The sequence below is a fragment of the Apteryx mantelli genome, chromosome Z (assembly GCF_036417845.1).
Source record: "Apteryx mantelli isolate bAptMan1 chromosome Z, bAptMan1.hap1, whole genome shotgun sequence".
In the NCBI taxonomy this organism is placed as follows: Eukaryota; Metazoa; Chordata; class Aves; order Apterygiformes; family Apterygidae; genus Apteryx; species Apteryx mantelli.
The window spans coordinates 28,377,155-28,398,159 of NC_090020.1; the positions used below are offsets into that span (position 1 = coordinate 28,377,155).

Consider the following 21,005-nt stretch of genomic DNA (forward strand, 5'->3'; position numbering starts at 1 on the left):
AAAATCCAATCAAATAAAGTAAGCCTTCCAAATCTGTAGTAAAGCAAAGATTGTGCTGTCTATGTTTAAAGACACTTAGATGAAATGCAAAGTCTTCCATACCTACTGACAAAGTCATGTTTACTAGTGATATCTTTCTGTAAGACAGAGAAAATAGGAAGCAATTTCTAAAGCTAGATTTTAAATATTTAACTTCTAGGCAAATTGAAAGAATGGTCCTTAGTACTGTATGGAACATCCATCCAGCCTTACTCACCAAGAAATGATTTTCCAAAAGTGGAACGAGTGCGCTCTAGTCCGGTTGAAGACCCTACAGAAGATTATGGAACAGATGACTATTCAGGTGTGTACTTTGAAGTATCATTCATTTACTCTGTGTATTTACTGAACACATAAAAGGTTGAAGGAGTAACTTCAAACTCTGCATGTATAAGATGTTTCTCTCATAGGACTTTGTATTGTCAATGGTATGGTCAGACATTATCCAGACTCTGACTTGCTTATCTGATATGTTCCCTCTTCCACATTTTGTGTCTCTTGGTGGTTTTGCGTTAATTCAAGACTAGGATTCTGACCCCACAGCAAGATCTGTGGCCTTTCTTGTCTGGGAAACAATTAGATAGTATTGAAAGTTGCCAGAAAAAAAATTACAGATAAATAGCTAAAATTAGTGAAATAGAGACAACACCGATAGTTAATCTTCTCTGACTAAAAGAACAAAGTAGTATTTATATTTCCTTTAATTAGTTAGGATTTCAGTGGCACAACTAATACTAATTATGCAGGATTTATAGTAATTATATATAGGAAAATTAATATTCTGAGGCTAAAACGTGGTGCTGACAGGATGTCTACTCAAAATAAAATTACCTGAGGATTTTACCATACGGGGGTGGGAGTGGTGTGAGTTCAGTGAAGTGGTTTCTTAATTTAAGATCATAATTATTTGTTTAATAATTTAAAGTTACATATGCGTTTTTGTCATTATTGTATAAGCACAGAAGTTATATATTTTTAACATACAGTTAAGGTGCTATGAAGAATGCACTGCTTTTTGTATGTGTGTGTGTATATGTTTGTGTGTGTATATATAGATAGATATGTGTATATGAATAATATTGTCTTCTATATACATGCTGTTTTCCATTGATCCCTGTAGAAGTTTTTCATTATTTACATTAGATTTTAGTAGAACTAGATTTTTAGTGCTGTGGAGTGAGTCGAGTTGGCAGTTTCCCACATGTAATCCAGCAGTGCCAGGAGCTTTCTTTAGATGGTTAGGACTGTTGAATCTTAAGTTTCTGTTATTACCATCTCCTGCTACAGCACATCAGACCCCCAGTGCCTATTTTAGATTGAGAACTTCTTAACTCCTTATTTTGGTAGGTAATGAAACACTATAAACTGCTTGTTTATATTTTCTCATCCTGCTACGCAGGTAGCATGGACACCAGTGCTGGACAATCAATGCTTAACAGTCTTCTTTAGGTATCAGTCACGTTTAAGGCATTAACAATTCTTGATGGCATTACCAGTAGATATTATAAAACACTGTAGCTCATTCATCTTTCCAATGCAATTGACAATCACTCAGTTTTCCATAAGGTGAATAAAGATCCACAAAATGATTAAGCAATGGCTCACATGAGTCAAAGGCATATGTTTCCCCTTTTCAGACACAAATATGTAGAGAAAAGTATGCTGAGATTTGTCCATTGTCGTGCATGCACATTCCAAAAGCTTGTCCAAAATTTTATTGTAAGCTGCTGTGATGAGGTCCCTCGAGGCAGTCGCCTGAATCTTACAGGGTTGGCAAGGTATTTTCTACTCCAGGCATTCCTCTCTTCAATTTCATCATTCACCTCTGTCCAAGTACAATGCTTAGACATTACAGGTCACCAAAAATGAGCTGACTTCGGTTTTGTTACTGAAACATAGCTTGTTATGAATTGTCATGAAATGTGATTTGTAGAGTTTTACCATTATATTTTGAGGGGTCTTGTAATAGGGAGAAAATACTTAAAACTGAAGCCAAGAATGTTATCTAATTAAATAATACAATGGATGTCATCATCACACAAAAAATCACAAGTAACAGGAAAAAAAAACACTTGAAGAGGAGTGGGAAATGAAGTTTACTTTACCTTGTCAGTTCTGTGACATCGTACAGCCCAGGAATGGGAGACCAAGCTTTTAGAAAGAAAAGAAAATATTTCAAAGGAAGAGATGCATTCAGGCACGGACTAGATAGCGGTCTTTCTCTGGTGTCCATTTTGGTCATCACCACCACACTTTAGGAGGGAAAGAAAAGGGAAAAGATGATAGGACAGCAGAAATTACAGAGGCAGGAGAAGTATTCAGAGTCTTGGTCTTTTGTTGTAGGTGCAGTGAAGAGCAGGGTTGAGGGTTAATGTAAAAGAGTGGATCCTAGCTGTAGGGAGCTATATGAATTACCTAAAGACACTTAGTCATCTCAGTTTGCATATGTACTATAATACCTACAATGTGTGTAACTTAACATCTCTGCTGTAAAGGTCACTCACTTCTTCAGATTTTGTTGCATGAATAAATCACTTTGCTACAGGCTTGCCTGGTGTTAAGAGGAATTTCAGAGTGGCATTTCATTTGCTGGACAGCAATGATCCTAAAATAGTTACAAGTTTACCCCTATGCCCTGTTCCCATATATAAAGGCAGGAGTCAACAGACCTCTCCTCCTTTAGCTGGAAGGACCTATCTGAAAACTGTGAAGATGAGGTTCTGGTGAGATGGAAGATTTGCTAATCAGCAAGTGTTAGCCAGGGCTTTTGCAGCATGTAATAGCACAGAGGCAGACGAGTCGGGGCCCTGGGGCTGGTGCTCATGGGTTGTGGTAGCCACCTAAACCAGTTGTCGCCCACTCAGTAACCAGAGCAGCCACTGAATAAAATTCAAAATGATTTCTAATTCATGAGGAAAGAATCTGTCTGTAGCCAGAAATAGTTTCTGATAGGTTCTGTAGTGGATACCATGCTTGCTAAAAAATTGTTTAACCCTTTTCTTTTCAGTGGTGCCAAATTACTATTTGGACTTCAGATCACATATGTAAATGGAGTAATTGAATTCCGCATTAAAATATTATGTTTTAAAAGATACTCAGTACCAGATGGGAAGTGTTAATTTTCCTCCTGGATTTTTGGTTTTATTATAGGTCCTTGCAATGCAGAATGCAGTAAAGTAGGGTGTGATGGGCCAGGACCAGATCATTGTACTGACTGTCTGCACTACTACTACAAATCTAAGAATAACACACGGTAAGACCAAATAAAAAATCTTTACTTCATGGATTCCTCAGTGTATGTCTTAAATTTCTTTCTCTTCTCTTTGCTGCAGTCATGGATAATTTATTTTCCTCTGAATTTGACAAATTTTCTTCGGAGTGAGAAAAAACCTAGCTAATCAGAATATAAAGTACAGCCTTCAAACACCCTTCTCTGATTATTTCCCTGTCTCTTGATTATTTTTTCATAAGATGGCTATATATATAACTGTGATAGCTATTACAGCTTCCGTGATTGAGTTTGAACAAGATAGGAAGAGATGTAGATGGTTAAAAATGATACCACGTGACTGCCTGACAAGGGTTTGCCAGTGAGAGAGCATATGCTGTTGGGAAAGAAAAAGAAGACAAGAAGAGGCAGCTTGATTCAGTGCTTGGGAGGGTTGCATTTCAGTAAACAGGTGATCATCAGAAAAACAGCAATGCTGAGAAATACTTCTGCTTTGCAGTCATGTTGCAGGAACGTGGTGGCAGGTTATTTCATTAACAACTCTGTCTTCTCTTCCCTGCTCTCTGCAGGATCTGTGTTCTGAACTGCCCGCCGGGTCACTACAATGCAGACAAGAAACGCTGTAAAAAATGCTCACCCAATTGTGAAACCTGTGTTGGAGGCCACAGTGACCAGTGCATGACCTGTAAATCTGGCTACTACCTGAATGAAGTAACCAATAGCTGTGTTACCAGCTGCCCAGATGGGTTTTACCTCGATAAGAGTTAGTATTTCATATTATTTCTTTATTGTGGACTACAGAATTTGATCTTGGGGGTTGCTGGAATACTTGCAACCAAGGGAAGCATGTGTTCATACCTTTATTTCTTATCCTACTCCACTTACTAAATTTTTAGATGCCAATTGCGATTAAGAATCTCCTCAAAAATTAATCTAGGATTCTGCTTTGATAGATAGCTTTTAAAAATCATACTTTGCAGTAGAATGTCTTTTCTGCTTGTGGCTAAGAGTAACAGCAGCACAACGAGGTCAGTGCAAGGACAAGTCAGTTGCAGGATGGAGCAGGTTTTCACTACTCCAGACAGGATGGGCAGCACCCTAATTCTGAACATGAAGTATTCCTTCTTCCCCCAAACCCGAATGTTGTGGCACCACCATGACCCTATGTACATAGAATAAACAGCCGAGAAATCCTGCACAGGCACTGAACTTGTGCACTAAGGAAAAACAGGCTGCTCGGGTATAAAAAGTGTTTATATTTTTGACAGACTTAAGTACCTGCAGTGATGTGGTGACCCAAGAGCAGTAATTCTCTGCCATGTGAGACACCTGGCTTCAGTTTGCTCCTGTGATGTAGGCCAAGTAGAGTGCCCATGTTTAATTACCAACTTTGACTAGTAAAAATACTCAGACATACATTCAAGCATGGGCTTAAACTCCACTGACTTCAGTTAGCTTTAGGCACATGCTTAAAAGATAAATATATGCTCAAGAACTTTGTTCAGCAGGATACCTTGCCTTTTGCTTTCTGTACCACGAAGATTTGTGTTCATTTTCGAGGATTAGTAAGAGCAACTGCTACTTTTATTTTTCCATTTTCACTGTCTGAAAACTACAGTGAGGGGAATTCTCTTCCACCCAGTCAAGATGGATAGATAAAAATTTAGGATTAAATGGGAACATCATTTTTTTCTTCTCAGAGAGGTACACAGCACTGCATCTCAAAAGGTAGGAGGTCTGAAGACAGAGATCTCCCTTCAAGGAGGGAGTTTTTGAGATTAAAAGACAGATGTTAAGTAATTTATGTCTTGACTTAGTTAAGATCAGAAGTGTTCACGCAGGTGTGTCCTTGAACACCAGATGAGTTAAGACAGGACAGGCTACTTGTATGGAAGGCATAAGAGGTAAATTGCAAGAGGGTCACTGGAACGCATTGCATTCAGCACTGTGTTTGAAAAGACTGTTTAAGTCCATAATGTAAATTATTAATATAAATTAAACATATTTATGAAGATTTTTTAACAACCTCAAAGCATGTTCTTTTTCTAAGGGTACACCTATTCCTTCAAACATTTAGAAATAGTTTAAGCCACGTGAAGTATGATGAAAAAGCTGATGATAGGCAGCATTCAGCTATTTTAGCTATTAGCTGTTTTAGTCTAGCTTTCTGTTTCCATTCCTGATGTCAAGCTAGAAAAGCAAGAAATCGTGTAATAATATATCCATATAATTTCATTAAATGTAACTGACAAGGCTTTTCTGCGCGGTTTTCTTTTTTTCCTTTTTAGGTAAGATAGTTTGCCGAAAATGCAGTGAAAACTGTAAGACTTGTGTTGAATTCCAAATCTGCACAGAATGCAAACACGGCCTAAGGTAAGAAAATGATGGATGTCACTAAACACAATAGTTGAAGAGGCTTATGAGTCAATGGATATACAAGGAAGAAAGTTCTATAGCTATTTAACCTTGAATAGCCCTCATTTCATGTGTTTCATTGCTGTTTACGTATTTTCTTGTGCCACTATGTGCCATTTTGGCTAACAATGGATTTTTAGAAGACCTTTCATTTCAGGTAAAATAAAAGCCACAGTCCTGTGGAAAGCTGACCTCTTCACTTTTTTTGACCTATAGTGCAGCCATCAAGGATTTTTTAGCAGTAGAGCTGGTGAATTGTATTAATCCTTCTGATTCATTCCTGTGATAGTTGGAAACTATTTTCTTATCTTTATTGTGTCTGCTCATACATCCAATCACTCACTTATCTTAGGTACCTCAGGCTCAATTCTATTACGATGCAGTGTGCACATGTATTAAACAGCAGTGGATATTTTTTCTTGGTGGGGGGACTTAATCATTCTTGAAACTGATAGGTAAAATCCACAAAGCAGCAGTACACATTTCAAGCTCCCTCATGAATGAATGACCTTTTGATCCAACTGGCAAAGGTCAAAAATCTTATAAAATTTGTAAAGGGCCGTGTGCTGGCTTTATGCCACAAAGAATATGAAATTAGCATTCAGTATCTGCAGGGGTTCTTCTTTCAGAATTTGGATTTTTTATGAATGTTTAACACTGGGCTTTTACCTTCTGTCAAAGTGGATTTTCATCTTTCAGTTAGTAAAAGCTGAATGTTGTTTGTTTCCAGGACATCGATAGCTAGATTCCTTTACATTTTGTAAAGGAACTTTTATTTCTTCATACGTTGCATTTAGATTTTTTTCATGCACCTGAACAATTCTTATTACACATACATCTGTTTTTTAAAAGTGACCCTTTAAAGAGCAAGTATGATTAAATGGGAAGGAAAGCATGGGACTGGATGAGAACATTGGTCTATTTAAACCCTCTGTGAAATATGAGTATTTACTTCCCTTTTTTCCCCTGTATTTAAGTTTTCAGTCCATATTAAGATTTTGGAGAACTTTAACAGACATAGTATGGCCTTTTGTGTATCTGTGAAATCAGATTAGTAAAGTAGCAGTTTAGATGTTCCTATAATAGGCAAAATATATCAGAAGACCCAAGTTTACAACTTTGTAACTTTACAGGACACAGTCTCTAAAAAAGAATTACGTCCAAATTTTATTTATTACTCAGGAAATGAGTTTATGTATTTCCCTGTCAATTATCACAAACAGTAGTTTGAAGAAAGGAGACAAGCCTGATCTTTGTGAGAAGAGAAACTGAAAGAAAAAAAAAAAATAAAAGATCCCAAATTTCATGTTTTCTTGGGCAATATTAGCAGGCTGAGACTGCTTTTGGTAGTTTTGAACAAGTACCATCTGTGTGGGTGTGACAAATAAATGGAGCCTTGCAGGACATGAATTTCATACTCCCCAGTTGTTCAGCAAGTGCTGCATTTTCTTGTCACTCCTCTACAAGCAGAGCGCTGGATGAGACTTGGGAGACCTGGATTTGAGTTCTGATCCTGGTATTGGTCCCTTAACTAAACTTGAGCAAATGATCAGTCTTCCTGTCTGTAAAATCATGATAACGATACCTGCTTTGTAAAACACTTTGAATGTGTGACTGAGGAAAAATAATAAGCAGGCAGGTGTCGCTACATTTGTTGAATTATTAATTTAAGCATTTTTTTCCATACTGGGACCACATGCACCCTTGAAAATTTCCAGTGGTGCTCAGCACACACGACTTTTTCTGCAGCCAATCTGTAAAACAGGATTAATACCCACTTTGGGTGGCACTCCCTAGAGCTGCGGGGCATTTTTAGAGAAACGGCTGAATTGGATGAAAGCTGACATTCCACAGAAGATGGCAAACATGTCAGAGAAGCCGTAGCTTATAAGGTGCCTAGAGCAGGGTCTTTTTAACATGAAAGCATAAACAGCTATTAGAGAGAAGCATGGAAATGTGACTCCTTATGCTATTCCTTTCTTCTCTGTTACTTACTATTTTGTACTATCACTCAAAAGTGCCCGCAGGCAGAATACCTCTGGCTGCAATCTTGACAAATCTCCCAAGCTATGCAGAACTGGTATTCTTATGGAAATGTGAAAGCAAACTGCTATTGCAGAAAGGGGTGGTGATTTCCTGCATTGTGAGTTTATTCTTAGCCTGTGCTGTAGCATGGTATTGGGAGATGCTGCTGGTCTTTCAAGAGAAGCATGAGATCTTGTTAACAAGTCCCTCAGCATTTTTTTTTAATGCAGTGATGCTGACCCTGTGCCAAATTCCTCATGGGCAATTACGTTTTACTTGCCTGAATTTTCAATGCTCTTTGGCACTGTTCTTTTTTTTTCTGTCCTTTACTACTTGGTAGTATTTACTAGGAGTCTGTAAATGGCTGCTGTACTTCACCATAGGCAATACTGTATTTCATTCCCACTTGAAGTGATTGCTGTCTCTAAATTTATAAAATATGAGCAGTGAAGGAAGTTGGTGAACGCTAATAATTTCTTGTTCCTTTATTAAAAGAGAATTACTGGTTTGTGAATGAGCTTGTTGTCCTCTGTTGCTGTTATCTGCGCTGGGCTCAAACACTGTGCTTTTTTCCTTTTTACAATAGTTTGCATGGTTCCAAATGTGCTATCCGCTGTGAAGAAGGAAAATACCATAACGGTAGGGAATGTGAACCGTGTCACCGTTCCTGTGCAACATGTGCAGGTACTTCATTGACATTCATCTGCATCTTTTTGCTTCCTCTGTATTATTACCTCAGATTTTATTTTACTCTGTCATGGTTCCAGTACAACATGACTGCTGACATGTAAAATCTTAATTCTCTTGGTAGTTCTTTAGTGTATTTTAAGTATGGCAGACTTCTTTCAGTTAGCATGAAAATCTAACTTTTGTTAGTTGAAAGTTGAAAAGTTGAAAGTGCACGTATAATCATTTCTTTGCTTTTAATGGAGCTCATTCTAATTTCTAATTATGTCTCCATTGTCTTTCTAGAAAGAAGGAATGACTGATAGACTTTGTGGCAGATTTAGAACTGCCAATATCCATTTCTTTCAGAAAAATACATACTGAAATTATGTAATGTAATGTAATTCTAGCTGTATATCTTTATTGTTTGATGTTACCATTTGCAATACGTAGCAGCAGAAAAGAAGTAAGGCAAGTAAAATGTGGCCTCTAAGACTGTGATAAACTTCTGCTACAGCTAGGCAACGGTAGGAACTGACCAGTTATGCTGTGTATTTTCTCTCTTTTAAGGTGCTGGAGTAGATTCTTGTATAAACTGCACACAGGGCTATTTTATGGAAGATGGAAGATGTGTGCAGTCCTGTAGTAGTGGTTATTACCTTGATCACTCTACTGAAAGTGGATATAAAACCTGCAAAAGGTAGGAAGGTTCTTCACTGGCTAATGTATGTGTCTAATGTTTGGCAGCATGTTAGTCATCATTGTGTAGGAAAAGATAAATAATAATAATGTGAACATAAAACACTGCTGACTTCAAAAAATAGAAAAAATTGTATTGCATGCTAAACAAATAAAGGAAAAGGGTTTCTTAATTTAATGTGAATTTTATTCATGCAGGTCTTTTTAAAGTGTTTTTTCTTGCGCATATATGTTTGTCCTTCGCTTTCGAAAGCCTGTAGTGAGAATCTGAATACATATGCAGAGAAATGTAGAATTTACAGATCTAGCAGAGGAGCTATCTTTCTCAACAAACTAAAAAAGTCAAACTAGGATTTTTAATAGCAAGTTAATTGCTGTTCATAAGGACCATTTCAGTTCTTCAGCTGCACAGACACAGACATGGCACAAATATAATATCAGACGGCTCTCCAAAATAGCTCATCTGACTCAGTATACAAATGAGCAGATAAGTCTTGGACAGGGTTGTGCTATACACAGAAGGGACTTTTTTTTTCTATTGTATTCTTTGTTAAACAAATACCACAGGCCCTTTGGAATCATTTATTATTGACTTGCACTGGGTTCAGGCAGGAAGGGAATCACCATGTGTTATAGTTTTCCACAAAAAAAAACAATCAATGCACAAAAGATGATGCAGCTTGAAGGGTGATGAAAGGACTGGGCAGCAGGTCGGTCTTTTCCATCCTGTGGTTTTGAGATTGTCCCTTGCTAGTGCATAGTACACAATCTCTTTAACACCTTTGTTGGTTACTTCTGCATAGTTCCAAGATGTTAGAATAACACAGCGATTTAATTTAAAAAAAGTATGAATGAAGATTGTTTAGAGGGAAGAGGCAGGACTGGGTTATAGGGGAAGTATTTTTTTTTAAATAATTAAACCAGCTGATACAGTTGAAAACATCAAGTAAGCCCTTTGCACTACACAGGAGGTGTCTTGGGACCCTTTGCGTTTGGTGAGCGGCCCTAAGGCCAACCTCTGGCACTCTCTTCCAGATGTGATGCCAGCTGCGTGGAATGCAGTGGCCAGGGAGACCGAAACTGCACGAGCTGTCCAAGCGGCTATAACTTAGACACTGGTGTCTGCGTAGTAGGAACGGTCTGCAAGGATGGTGAGTGCAACTCTCTGAAAAGATTCATTTTGTCACTGCCAACTTCTTTTACATGTATTGGGTTGGTTCAATCTCTTTCTTCTCCTTTCTTACATCCTTGATCTTAGGTCAACATTGTTTCCTAATGTTTTCAGGTTTATGAAAAGGAGAAAACTACATTAATGTGTGTTAATAGGATTAATCATATTCACTTACCTGAATTGTACCTCTGTACAACCTACTTTTCCCTCTTTATTTGTTTCTCAAAAGCTGTTGCTTTCAAAAGAGTTTTTATGTGATGATCCTAATGTACCATCAGTAGAATCACATTTTTCTATTTTGCCACTTTAAACTGTGAAAATGCTGATAACCAAAAGGATTTTAAGTATCTGTAGTATTACTTAAATTATGCGAAAGGGTACGAAGAGGAAAAGAAATAACTTTGAATTGGTAGAACCCTATCTGTGGTGGAGACTTGAACTTTTGCTGAGGCAACCAAGACACCATGTTTACTGCATGTGATTGACTTACTTACTTATTCACTGTTGTTCATTCTTTTAGAACAGCACAGTTATACAGACACTTAGATAATGGCATGCTTCCCTAGAAACATTGCTATGTGAATTATATCTAGCTACAGTCCAACAGATGCAGTCCAACAGTAGAATCATACCAGAACAAAGCCTGGTGTAAAACAGTGTGAAAAATAGCCAACATCTAATGTGGTAAAAGCTAAAAATGAGTCTTGGGTCCAGGTCACTCCAGCTGGATTCAGTAAGAATTTTATCAAAGATTTAAAAAAATAAAAAAAAAGAGCAGGGTAAAGTATTGTTTCTGTGGACCTTTACAGCTCCTGTATGTTTCCAGTGTAAAATCATATTGCAGGTACAGAAGCAAACCAATCATGAGACCTTTTCTTATCAGGATATTAGAAAAAAGCATCATTGTCATCTAGAGCTAGTCCAGAGAAGGTCAGATATAGATGGACAAATGAAAAGGAAGTTTGATGTTACAAGCTTTGGGTAACCACAGTCTCAGTATTATACTGCAGTTCAATGCTGCAATGCAAACTTCTGATGTATTGGTTTGGTCTTCAGTATGCTAGGATAAAGCCATCCTAATCTGTACGCGTGCAACCTCAAGGGACTCCAGAGGAAGAAGTATCACTGAGGGTGGAAGTTACTTTCTTTGTTTATGTGCAAACATAGCAGAAATAGCAGAAGAGCAGAAAGAGCTCAAGCAGAGGAATTTCATGTGCCTGAAATTCCCACCTTTATCTTTGAATCTTCAGATAATGCTTTTTTTTCTACATACAAACCAATGCTCTGCTCTTTCTCCAACGTACATACTATTGATGAGCATAAATTCAGCTGGGAAGCAAAGTTAGAGCAAAATGCACAGAGATAGGTTTCACTGATGTCTTACAAAACTACTTAATCTTGAGGAGAGCTGAGATCTCTGCGGAGGTCCTGTACACTGAACATTTTTATTAGTATATCCAAGACAGAGAGATTGTACGTAAGTTGTGCCACCCGGCAGTACTTCTCCACTCATGATCCTGGGTGGTCACTTTGGATCCACGCGTAGTGGCCCAAGGCTGAGAGCACCCCATCTCACTACTGTTTCCCTGACTCTGTCCAGTTGCCTTCCCAATTGCCACAGGAAGAAAACATCATACTGGAGCCCACTATGTGGCACGTTTTCTCCACAGTACAGAGTAGCAGAGGAAAATAAGTCTTTTTTTCTATAAGTTACTGGGCGCGGAGGGTCTCATTTCACTGCTTGACAACTCAGCACTGGTTACGTGTGTAACCTGTTCTGTGGGATATGCATTTCTGTTGAGAATGTTTTATTCTTTTTCTGTGATTTGACTGTTTTATTCTTTTGATTCATGAAAACTGAGAAAAAATTCCTTTGCTGTAAATATCGCTGTTTTCTAATTATTCTCTTTCTAATCTTTTTTTCCCTTTCACAAATGGATACCAATCATTCCCTGTCGGACCACACAATATCTCTTCCTGAAAAAAAATAAAAATGCTGTTGACTGAAATTCCTTTTGATGGACCAAATTTCCTCCTTGCTACCTGCTCCTGAATGGTCTCTTCAACCAAATCTGCCTGTCTGACCAATTAAACCTTCCTCCATTGTCCACACCATGCTCTCCAAATCTGCAACTTCCCCTCCTTCTCTTACCACCACCCTCCGGAAGCCACGGAAGAGTCTTGGGCCGAGGGCGGATTCTGTATGCTGGTGAAAAAGAACAATCTCTGCCAGCGGAAAGTGCTTCAGCAACTGTGTTGCAGAACATGTACGCACAAGGGGTGAGCTGACACCTCCCAGAGTCCTCTTGCTCCTGTAGACTTATAGATTAATCCATATTATTGAAAAAGGAAAAAAAAAAAGCAAAAAAAAAAAAGCAAGCCACCTCTCTCTCTCTCTCCCTCCTCTTTGTCTGGGGAGATGGTGAACTGTTTGTTGGGACTTAAATGGAAAAAACTACAACACGCCTACCTTTCATAACTGGGTGTTTAGAGCTAAGCATCCAGGATCACAGAGTCAGTATTGTGTGACCAAAGCATTTGATGCCAAAATTAACATTTAACTCATGATTTGATTTCCTGTCAACCTTAGGATTATTCCTGGTTTTTGAAGGTCCTTTTTCTTCCCTTTTTTTCCTGCTTGTTTCCCCTTCAAGATGTTTAAAGAGTGTTTCAAGAATACACCACACGTTTACATGGATTAAAACTAAACAGTACAAAAATGTTTGCATCAGTCTTTTTTGTGCTATGTATAGACATAGGGGGAACTTGAGGAAATGAATCCCTGAGGGAATCAGAAATACCATCAGCTGCAGGACTAAGTTCTGCACCTTTTGTAACAGTGTTTAAAGAAAGAAAAGTGATCATTTCTGCACACATTTTTCTTACTTCCTCTGCTGTGTGCTGTTTTATGTATCACATGCAGTATGTATATATGTTTTGCCCAAAATGGTTTTTTGGTCATATAGATCTCATTTTTAGACAGCTAGCTTATTAACAGATATGCTAGGATTTTTATTTTATTTTTTTAAATTGTCAAAGCTATTTCAAATAAACTTTAAAAAAATACCATTGTTCCTGTTGTGAACAGATGCAGAAGATACTACTCCTCTTGGTTTGCATAAACAAGAGTAATGTGTATGCTCGGAAATCAGAAAACATTGGTAATGTGTAAGGAGTATTCATAAATTATTGCTGTCTTGTAATGTTCACAAAACAGGGGACCTGATCCTGCAGACATACGGGGCTAGTCATAGCGCTCCTACAGAAATGCCAGTGTGACTATATGTGACAGGATGTGTTTACAGGACTGGATTTACAAGCGAGCGTATAACACTGTGCCAAATACGTCTCTGGGAGTAATTACATATAGGTCAATAAATCAAAGGTTTTCTTAGTGTAACAATCTTGTCATGATGGGCCTGAATCTGCTTTCAACCACCCGCAATACAAATTAAAGCAGGAATAATCCCACTGAAGCCAATGGAGTTACCTCACTGTAAAACCAGTCTAGGTGGGAAGAGAAGCAGGCCCCTGCGTTTCTCCTTGTACCCCAGTACACAGCTGTCCATTCAAATTTCCATTTAATATATTTTCATCAGCTTTTCTTAGCATACTGTTTGAAAGCCATTCATTTAGCAGAAGACAGCAAATTGAACTTCAAAGATACTGTTTTGGGGGGAAAATACTTAAAATGTACAAAGTGTCTCTCTCAGTTACCTTTCCAGGACACACAAGTAGAAAATGGATTGCTGGTGTTTAAGCATATAAATGTTAGAAAATAAAGAGGCTCTCCTTTTTATATACAAAAATGCTTGTGGAAGGTTTACAAATGAATGGATACGAACCGATAAGAGACAATATGCTCCTTTTGCCAGACAGCAGATAAACCATTACAACCCACACCTGGTTCTGCATGACAGGAGAACCTGTGAAGCTCCTTTGGTGCCCATTACAAATTTCCTGATAAACATTCAAAGTATGAGAATTTAATTTGTGCTAGTTTAACTACTAGTCTGTTACTGCCTCATTTCTCAATATAACATTATTAACTAGAACATAATGCTTTCAAAGTTTAAGTTAATATTATATATATTATATATAAATATATATTCATAATTGAGATTTAATTATGTAATGGATTGTAAAGAATTTGTTTGGATACTTACAAATGCCTCTAATGCTATTATAGAGAAGAAATTAATATCTTTGTTTTCTTTTAAAAAACTGACACCTTGTTAAATCCAAATTCATTTTTACTGAAAAAATACTGTACATGTGTAAAATGTTCAGTTGTTATTTGTAAAATAGGGTAGTTCTGTTGTAATTGATACTGGCCAAAATCAATGTTATTCCATATTTTATTTTTTCTATTAAATTAACCTAAATTCCTGTTCCTTTGGTCTGAAAAAAAATGTTCATAATCTATAGGTAAACATTTCTACAGAAGGGCAAAGGTAGCTTTACAGAAAAGAGCACTTTGATCCCACATACAAGTTATTGCAACAAATTGGGTGGGTAAGGTGTTTAATTTTTTGACTTTTTTTAAGTAGTGGAATTCATCAGAGCAGTAAAGTCTGGTTTCCATGGAGGACACCTTTTGTGTAGTAGCTAGTGTCTGAACCCTGGTGTGGTATGCAATAACGTTAGCTCCTTCCCACTCATAAGAGCTTGTAAAGAGACTAAATCTCTTGCATACTTTGGATTAAAAAGTCAGACATGAATACCTCTTGTCTCAGACAGTTTAGAAGGAACGCATTAGTTCTGTAGTCATATGTGTCCATTTGCACAATGAGATATTGGTCTCTGTTCATTTGCCAGTATGCAGATTGAGTACACCTCAAAAGCACAGCACTGGACTGTGTTCTTGCAAAGAGCAGGCTCTCCCTCCCATTAAATCAAGATGCCTCCATATAGTCTCAGATGTGACCCCTGCAGGATCAGAGCCTTGATTGGCTCTAGTCAATACACTCATTCGTTACCCCACTTAATCCTACAGCCTGAGAGGAGACCAAACTGGCAGCTCATCCACAGAGGTCGTATATTCAGATGAAGTTTTAAAAGTTTGAAGCATGTTCATGGAGTCTGTGTAAGGAACGACCAGACAGTGGTTTTCCAACCTTACACATCTTGCTATCAACAACTTCATTTTGAAACAAAGAGGTCATCATTTGCAGTTTCCCTGTCACTCCTGGGAGTGAACATATGTTGGACAGCACACATGCACCAACAGTTTAGTATAACCATACACAAGGAAAAGAAGTTGGCCTAATCCTTACACTGATACGGTATGAAGAGCTTCTTCATTCAGCTTCCACCTGATCTTCCAAATACCTTGAGAAGTTCAATCAAGGGCAATATCTTTTACTGTCAAGATTTCATCTTCTCTGGAGGAGTAACAGACAAAGAGCGACAATAAATTCATTAAAGCTCTGGCCCAACAAGTGTGCTTTAGAGAGGGTATCTCTAAATGTTGACCTGTGAAGCCTCACAGACAGGCAAGTTTTGAACTGAGTTTTAGGCTGAAAACCAGAACTTTCTAATGTCAGCTCAGTGTCTTTGAATGATGTTATTTGCTGGTGCCTTAACAGCAGTGGCCAGATGCAAGCAATATTAGTAAACAGCACTGTATCTCGTCCTTATATAAATGGATCACTGCAGCAATGGGATTGAAATGGAAGGAAGCTAATTTGCTCCTAGCTTAGAGTTTTCTTAGGAGATCAATCCCCTCCCCACCCCCCGCCCCGATTCAATGGTGAGTAGTTTGTAGTATTCAGTATTTGACTTTGTTTTGTTGGTATGCAGAACAGATATGGAAAATTTTAGGAAGATCAGAAGCTATCGAGCGTGAAGAAAGCGATACTTCTCTCCCAGTCTGAAAGGACTCTGGATGTTATCAGTCCAAATTCGCTCGTTGGTTTCTGCCTTATTTATGTCACAAGTCAAAAAGCAATGACAGAGTTTTGAAGAGACTACTAGCTTAAACACACATCACATCCATGGCAGAATATTTGCCTGTTCCTGTCTATTTAGGAGAATCCTTACACGACAGAGTGATTCCCCTTGATTTAAATGGGGCCTAAGCCCATGACTAGATCTCTTCCTTAGAAGATAATAACACCTGTGGGCCAAAAAAAAGTTCCCACAAATCAGCTAATACTGTTTTTAACCAGAAAAACATAGCATGACCCAGATGTGCAGAACCCATAGGCAGAATATCAGGAGATGTATGAAGGCATCATTTTGTAAGTGGAAGATGTATTTCTTTTTCTGTAATGAGGTTCCAGCCATCTTCCCTTTCAACTTCCAGCTCTCCCCCTCAGCCACATGCCTGTGTTATGGGATCAGCAACTCAAAATCCTGCTAGGATGTGTCAGTGGAAACCGCACACTCCCAACGAGTAGCTCCTGTGGCTCTTGGCTTAGACCCTCTCTACCTGCACACCAATCTGTGATGGCACATCCTGCCTTTTCCTGGGAAGCTTCAGAAGCTCCCTCTCTGAGGAGAACCCTTTTTTCTAGCAAAGATTTCCCTGGGAGACCTTACAGACTACCCCAGATTCCTATTGGGATTGCAACTTTCCAATGTCGCAGGAAAGTTTGAACAATCCCGTGCTACTGAGTGTGTTATTGTAGGAGAGCAAGGCTGTTGCTGTTCCCTGCTGTCAGAAAATGACAGCAAGTATGACAGTACAAGCCCTTAAGATCTGTAGACCTATATACAGAGATACTATAGGTGACTACAACAGCTGTGCCCATCACTAAATATAAGTTGGTGATTACCAAGTTAATCTTCAGAATAAAGCCACATCACAACCAGAGTGAGTATAATCTATATCAGCAGCCACTTCAGGTTGCTATTTGTTACTTTTTAATTAAATTATTTACTGAACTGAATGACTGTAAGAAGACCTCAGTTATAAATCCGAAATTCTTTTAAAGATATTTAAGTGACTGCCTGTATGAGTCAATGCTTTCAATCTGCAGCACAGCTTGCCGAACAATATCTTGTCTTTGATCCACTAGCATGCCTTGTATTTATAGTGCACATGCTCATTTTCATGTCATGGCTACAGAACAAACTGTGACTGAAGAAAAGTTCTGCCATTAGATGTTTGTGCAAGATATTCTAAGCAGCTATTAAAAAGTTTTACAGTATACAAAGAAAAATCCTAGTCAAGTTTTCATCACAAAGAAACTGAACCCAACAACAACTTGCACAAGCTTGTTCAAAATCTGTAGTTTCAATATATGAAGGAAAAAAAAGGTTGAAAATGTACCTGTGATGAACATTTTGTTTAACATGAGAAAAACAGATTTCTGCTTGGCATAATATTTATTGGTTGTTTTACTTAATCTATTTTGTAGGATTCCAATTTTTAATGAAATTAATTATCTGATTTTTTTATTAACGTCATCCTGAGAGTGTGTTGGGGCTTAAATCCTCTTCTTTAGTATGCATATGAGAGGGACTAAAGAATGATGGGTAGCAACACAGTGTCCCTGAAAACAAGCTAGAGCTCTGGACCTTAGGATCACACCAACCAGTGGGAGTACAACCAACACCTGCATTTCCATCCTCGGTTCCACAGTGGTAAGCAACAGAGCATTTAGACCTATTTCAGTCCTGCGACATTTCTGTGAAGTCTCAGAGCACCGTGATACTGGGCTCCCTCCCCTATAGAAACTGCTCTGAAATCCTCAGGCTGAAGCCAGTAAGATTGTGGATAGGGTCACCTGCTGTGCAAGGGTAGCAGCCACCCCCACAGAATTACAAATAGCCTTGCTATGATTAAATTGATCCTGGAAGGACTTTCTCTCTGGATTATAAAGCAATGTTTATTGCATAATAAAGGAGCCATTTTTCACTTCTAACATGGGAAATGTAGTCAAAGGAAACTGTATTATGGCAAGAAAGCTCATGTGTTTAAAATAGAGCATTTCCAGTAAGCAACATATGCAGACTCTCTGTGCCACATCAAAGGCTGTTTTTTGTTACATCTCTTTTTTCTGGGCAGCTCATGCATTTGCTGCCAAAGATGGCCAAGGCAAGGTTTAGAGGAATGGCACATGCACAATCACTTATTTTTCAGTGTTTTTCAGTGTTTGGGGGGTGGATTCATTGAAGGTCCTCTGGGAAAAAAACATCACTTTTCAAAGCAAAAAATACCATCCCAGCACCAATCACTGTAGAATCTTTGCTTTATGGTGTTAGGAAAAGAGCTTATTAAGTACCCATTTTTCCAGTCTGGCTGGGGAGGAAAAGCTAGAACGTTGACATTGTGCGATTATTTATTTGCCCAAAGAGAATGAATAGCTCCAACATGCAAATGCAATGAAAGCACTGGATGTTCACTGAACCTTGACTGTTAGTGCAATTTAGTTACAATCCAGGTAATAGTGCACATCTTTTCCATTCACAACTGTCCCTGGCCTGCTCCCTGCTCCTGTTCCTGCTCCTGGTGGCTGCACAGTCCCTTTGAGCAACAGGTCGGAGGGAAAATTTAGTCAACAGGTTGCCAACCCCAGTGAATTGCACTGCTGTAGACCATGGTGCTTGTGACCATGCTAATATGCCAGGTTTGTGCAACATTACTGAATCTGAAGACAAAGATAACTCTAACATTTGTTCCCAAATAAAATAGCCCATTTTCTTACTCCTAGGTCATACTGTACTGAAGTTGTGTAAACACAGTTCTTGCTGGACCTATCTTTGGCATAGCGTTCCTGAGCCCTTCCAGTCCCAAGTTTGAAGGGAGAGTTCAGAAAACTCTCACAGCCAAACGGTGTGACAAAGCCTCTCCCCAGATTTATCTGAATCCCAGGGGCTGTATCGTTTGCCCACCTATGCACCCTCAGCAGGGATCATTAAAGAAAACATCCTAGCCTGTGCTGCCTGGGAAAGTCATCAAATGTTATTACCTTGGCTTTTCCTGCAATGTCTGTAGTGGATGGAGACTAGGACCCGGGGAGGTGTTCGGCAAGGGGAGATCACCAGTGCAAGACTATTGAAGTGGATGAAGAGTTACACATAGGTATAAAATTTAATCTTTTGTTTCTTTCATGAGAAGAACCAATTGCTCCTCCTCTTTCTCCTTTACTCTCAAGGAGATAAACATCACCTTTTTGGCAGGTTTCATTCAAGATTTAATACGTACTCATCTCTGTACATTAAACAGAGATGGCATTTAATTAGCAGTATGAATCTATGTTGTTATGTCTCATTAGGACCATGATTTGCCTTCTAGAATCCACCCCATTATTTCAATCAATCTCTGCTCACCTCCTGATTAAGTCTGGGATCTCCAGTACAAACACTCAGTACAGGGGTCACTCCGTTCAAGACAGATGCCCCCACTGAAACACTACGTTGAGACATCCAGCTCTTTCCATTTCAGGTTTATGTCTATTCAAGTCAGACCACAGAAATCCTATTGACAACAGGGAAGGCTCTGCTTATACAGATTACAGACTCCTCAGTCTATAACGCGGGAGGGAGTAACTGCGCTACAGGTTGAGTCATACCAACTTGAGTAAGAAACATGACTTCTTCCAGTATTAAAAGATTCTTTTTAATGTACCCCATGTGCAGATATCACCACAGTTACTCAAATGTATAAAGTCAGTCTGCACCTTTCTGTTGTATCTTCTGCAGGAAACTATCTGGATTTCCAAAGCAATATTATCAGTAAGAAGTGCTGAGTTTCAGCGAGATTCAGGTGCCTCCATTCCACTGCCCTTTTGGAAATACAGAGTCACAGGTCTTCACAAAAAATAGGAAGCATGACAAGACCTAACAAGGACATTTCCAGTTGGGAGATTCCAGAAATGTAGAGGCTGAAGAGACTTTTTCCATAGTTGATCTAAAATTTTGTTAGCGAAGCATTTGCAATACCGGCCAGGATCGCTCCCTTTCCTTTCCCATATTCTCATGGGGTTATCAAATTTCAGGCTCCAGGCAAGCAGCAGCCCTGCCAGGCCCTGACCTCCATGCTTGCATAGGCAAGGAAGAAGCCCTGACCTCAGTCCAGCTTTCACTTCCGGGCATCCAGATTATTAATCCAAATGGAGGTTTAAAGCTGATTTTTTTAAGTGCTGAAAATATCTTCCTGGAGTCTTTTTATGCCTGCTCAGTACCCCTGAGAGCTCTGGCTCTTGACTGGCCTTCTAACAATCATTGTGTAAATATTACATAGAAATGAGGGGAAAAACAAACACAAAGAAGTTGGGGGAAATCCCTTCGTGTCAGCGAAAAGGGCAGTCATGGCTGAGATAACTATTTTTATTCAGCAAGGAAAAGAACAGAGGGCCGTGCAAGATAGCATAGTTGATAAGGGCAGTTGCCTCTCTCCTGCCTGTCACGATTAAAACTAACCTGAGGCTGTATGTGATCTCAGCTAATCCTGCAACAAAAGTGCCTTTCATCCTAAAATCTTTATATCACACCCAGCTCCACATACTGCTGTTCAAGGGAAAGATCTTCAGCCCTTTTCCAGGATCTGCCTTGTCAGCTGTCACAAGAGGGACTTAAAAGCCAGGATCCGAATTTCATCCGTCAGGTTCATCAGTGCCTAAAGCACTTCTGAAAAGAAGACTTGCATTCCCAAATCCTTCTGATCACCTCAAATATCATCACCCCAAAGTTTTGCTCATTAAAGCTCCTTTGTCTCTCCTTTGTCCATTCTGCACATCCAAGTGGGGAAACAGGAACGTAGTTGCTGGGTAAATGGTTGAGTGGAGAATAATAATCAACAAGGGACTGAAA

At 38.8% G+C, this 21,005-nt stretch overlaps 1 protein-coding gene across 1 annotated transcript in view; it reads left to right on the forward strand.

The window, feature by feature from the left end:
* Positions 1 to 21,005, forward strand: part of PCSK5 (proprotein convertase subtilisin/kexin type 5) — a 259,883-nt gene that overhangs the window by 180,931 nt on the left and 57,947 nt on the right. The window contains exons 14-20 of the mRNA XM_067315277.1: positions 200 to 343; positions 3,190 to 3,292; positions 3,838 to 4,031; positions 5,557 to 5,641; positions 8,295 to 8,392; positions 8,945 to 9,074; positions 10,109 to 10,224. Of these exons, the coding sequence (XP_067171378.1) occupies positions 200 to 343; positions 3,190 to 3,292; positions 3,838 to 4,031; positions 5,557 to 5,641; positions 8,295 to 8,392; positions 8,945 to 9,074; positions 10,109 to 10,224 (870 nt within the window). The remainder of the gene's footprint in view (positions 1 to 199; positions 344 to 3,189; positions 3,293 to 3,837; positions 4,032 to 5,556; positions 5,642 to 8,294; positions 8,393 to 8,944; positions 9,075 to 10,108; positions 10,225 to 21,005) is intronic.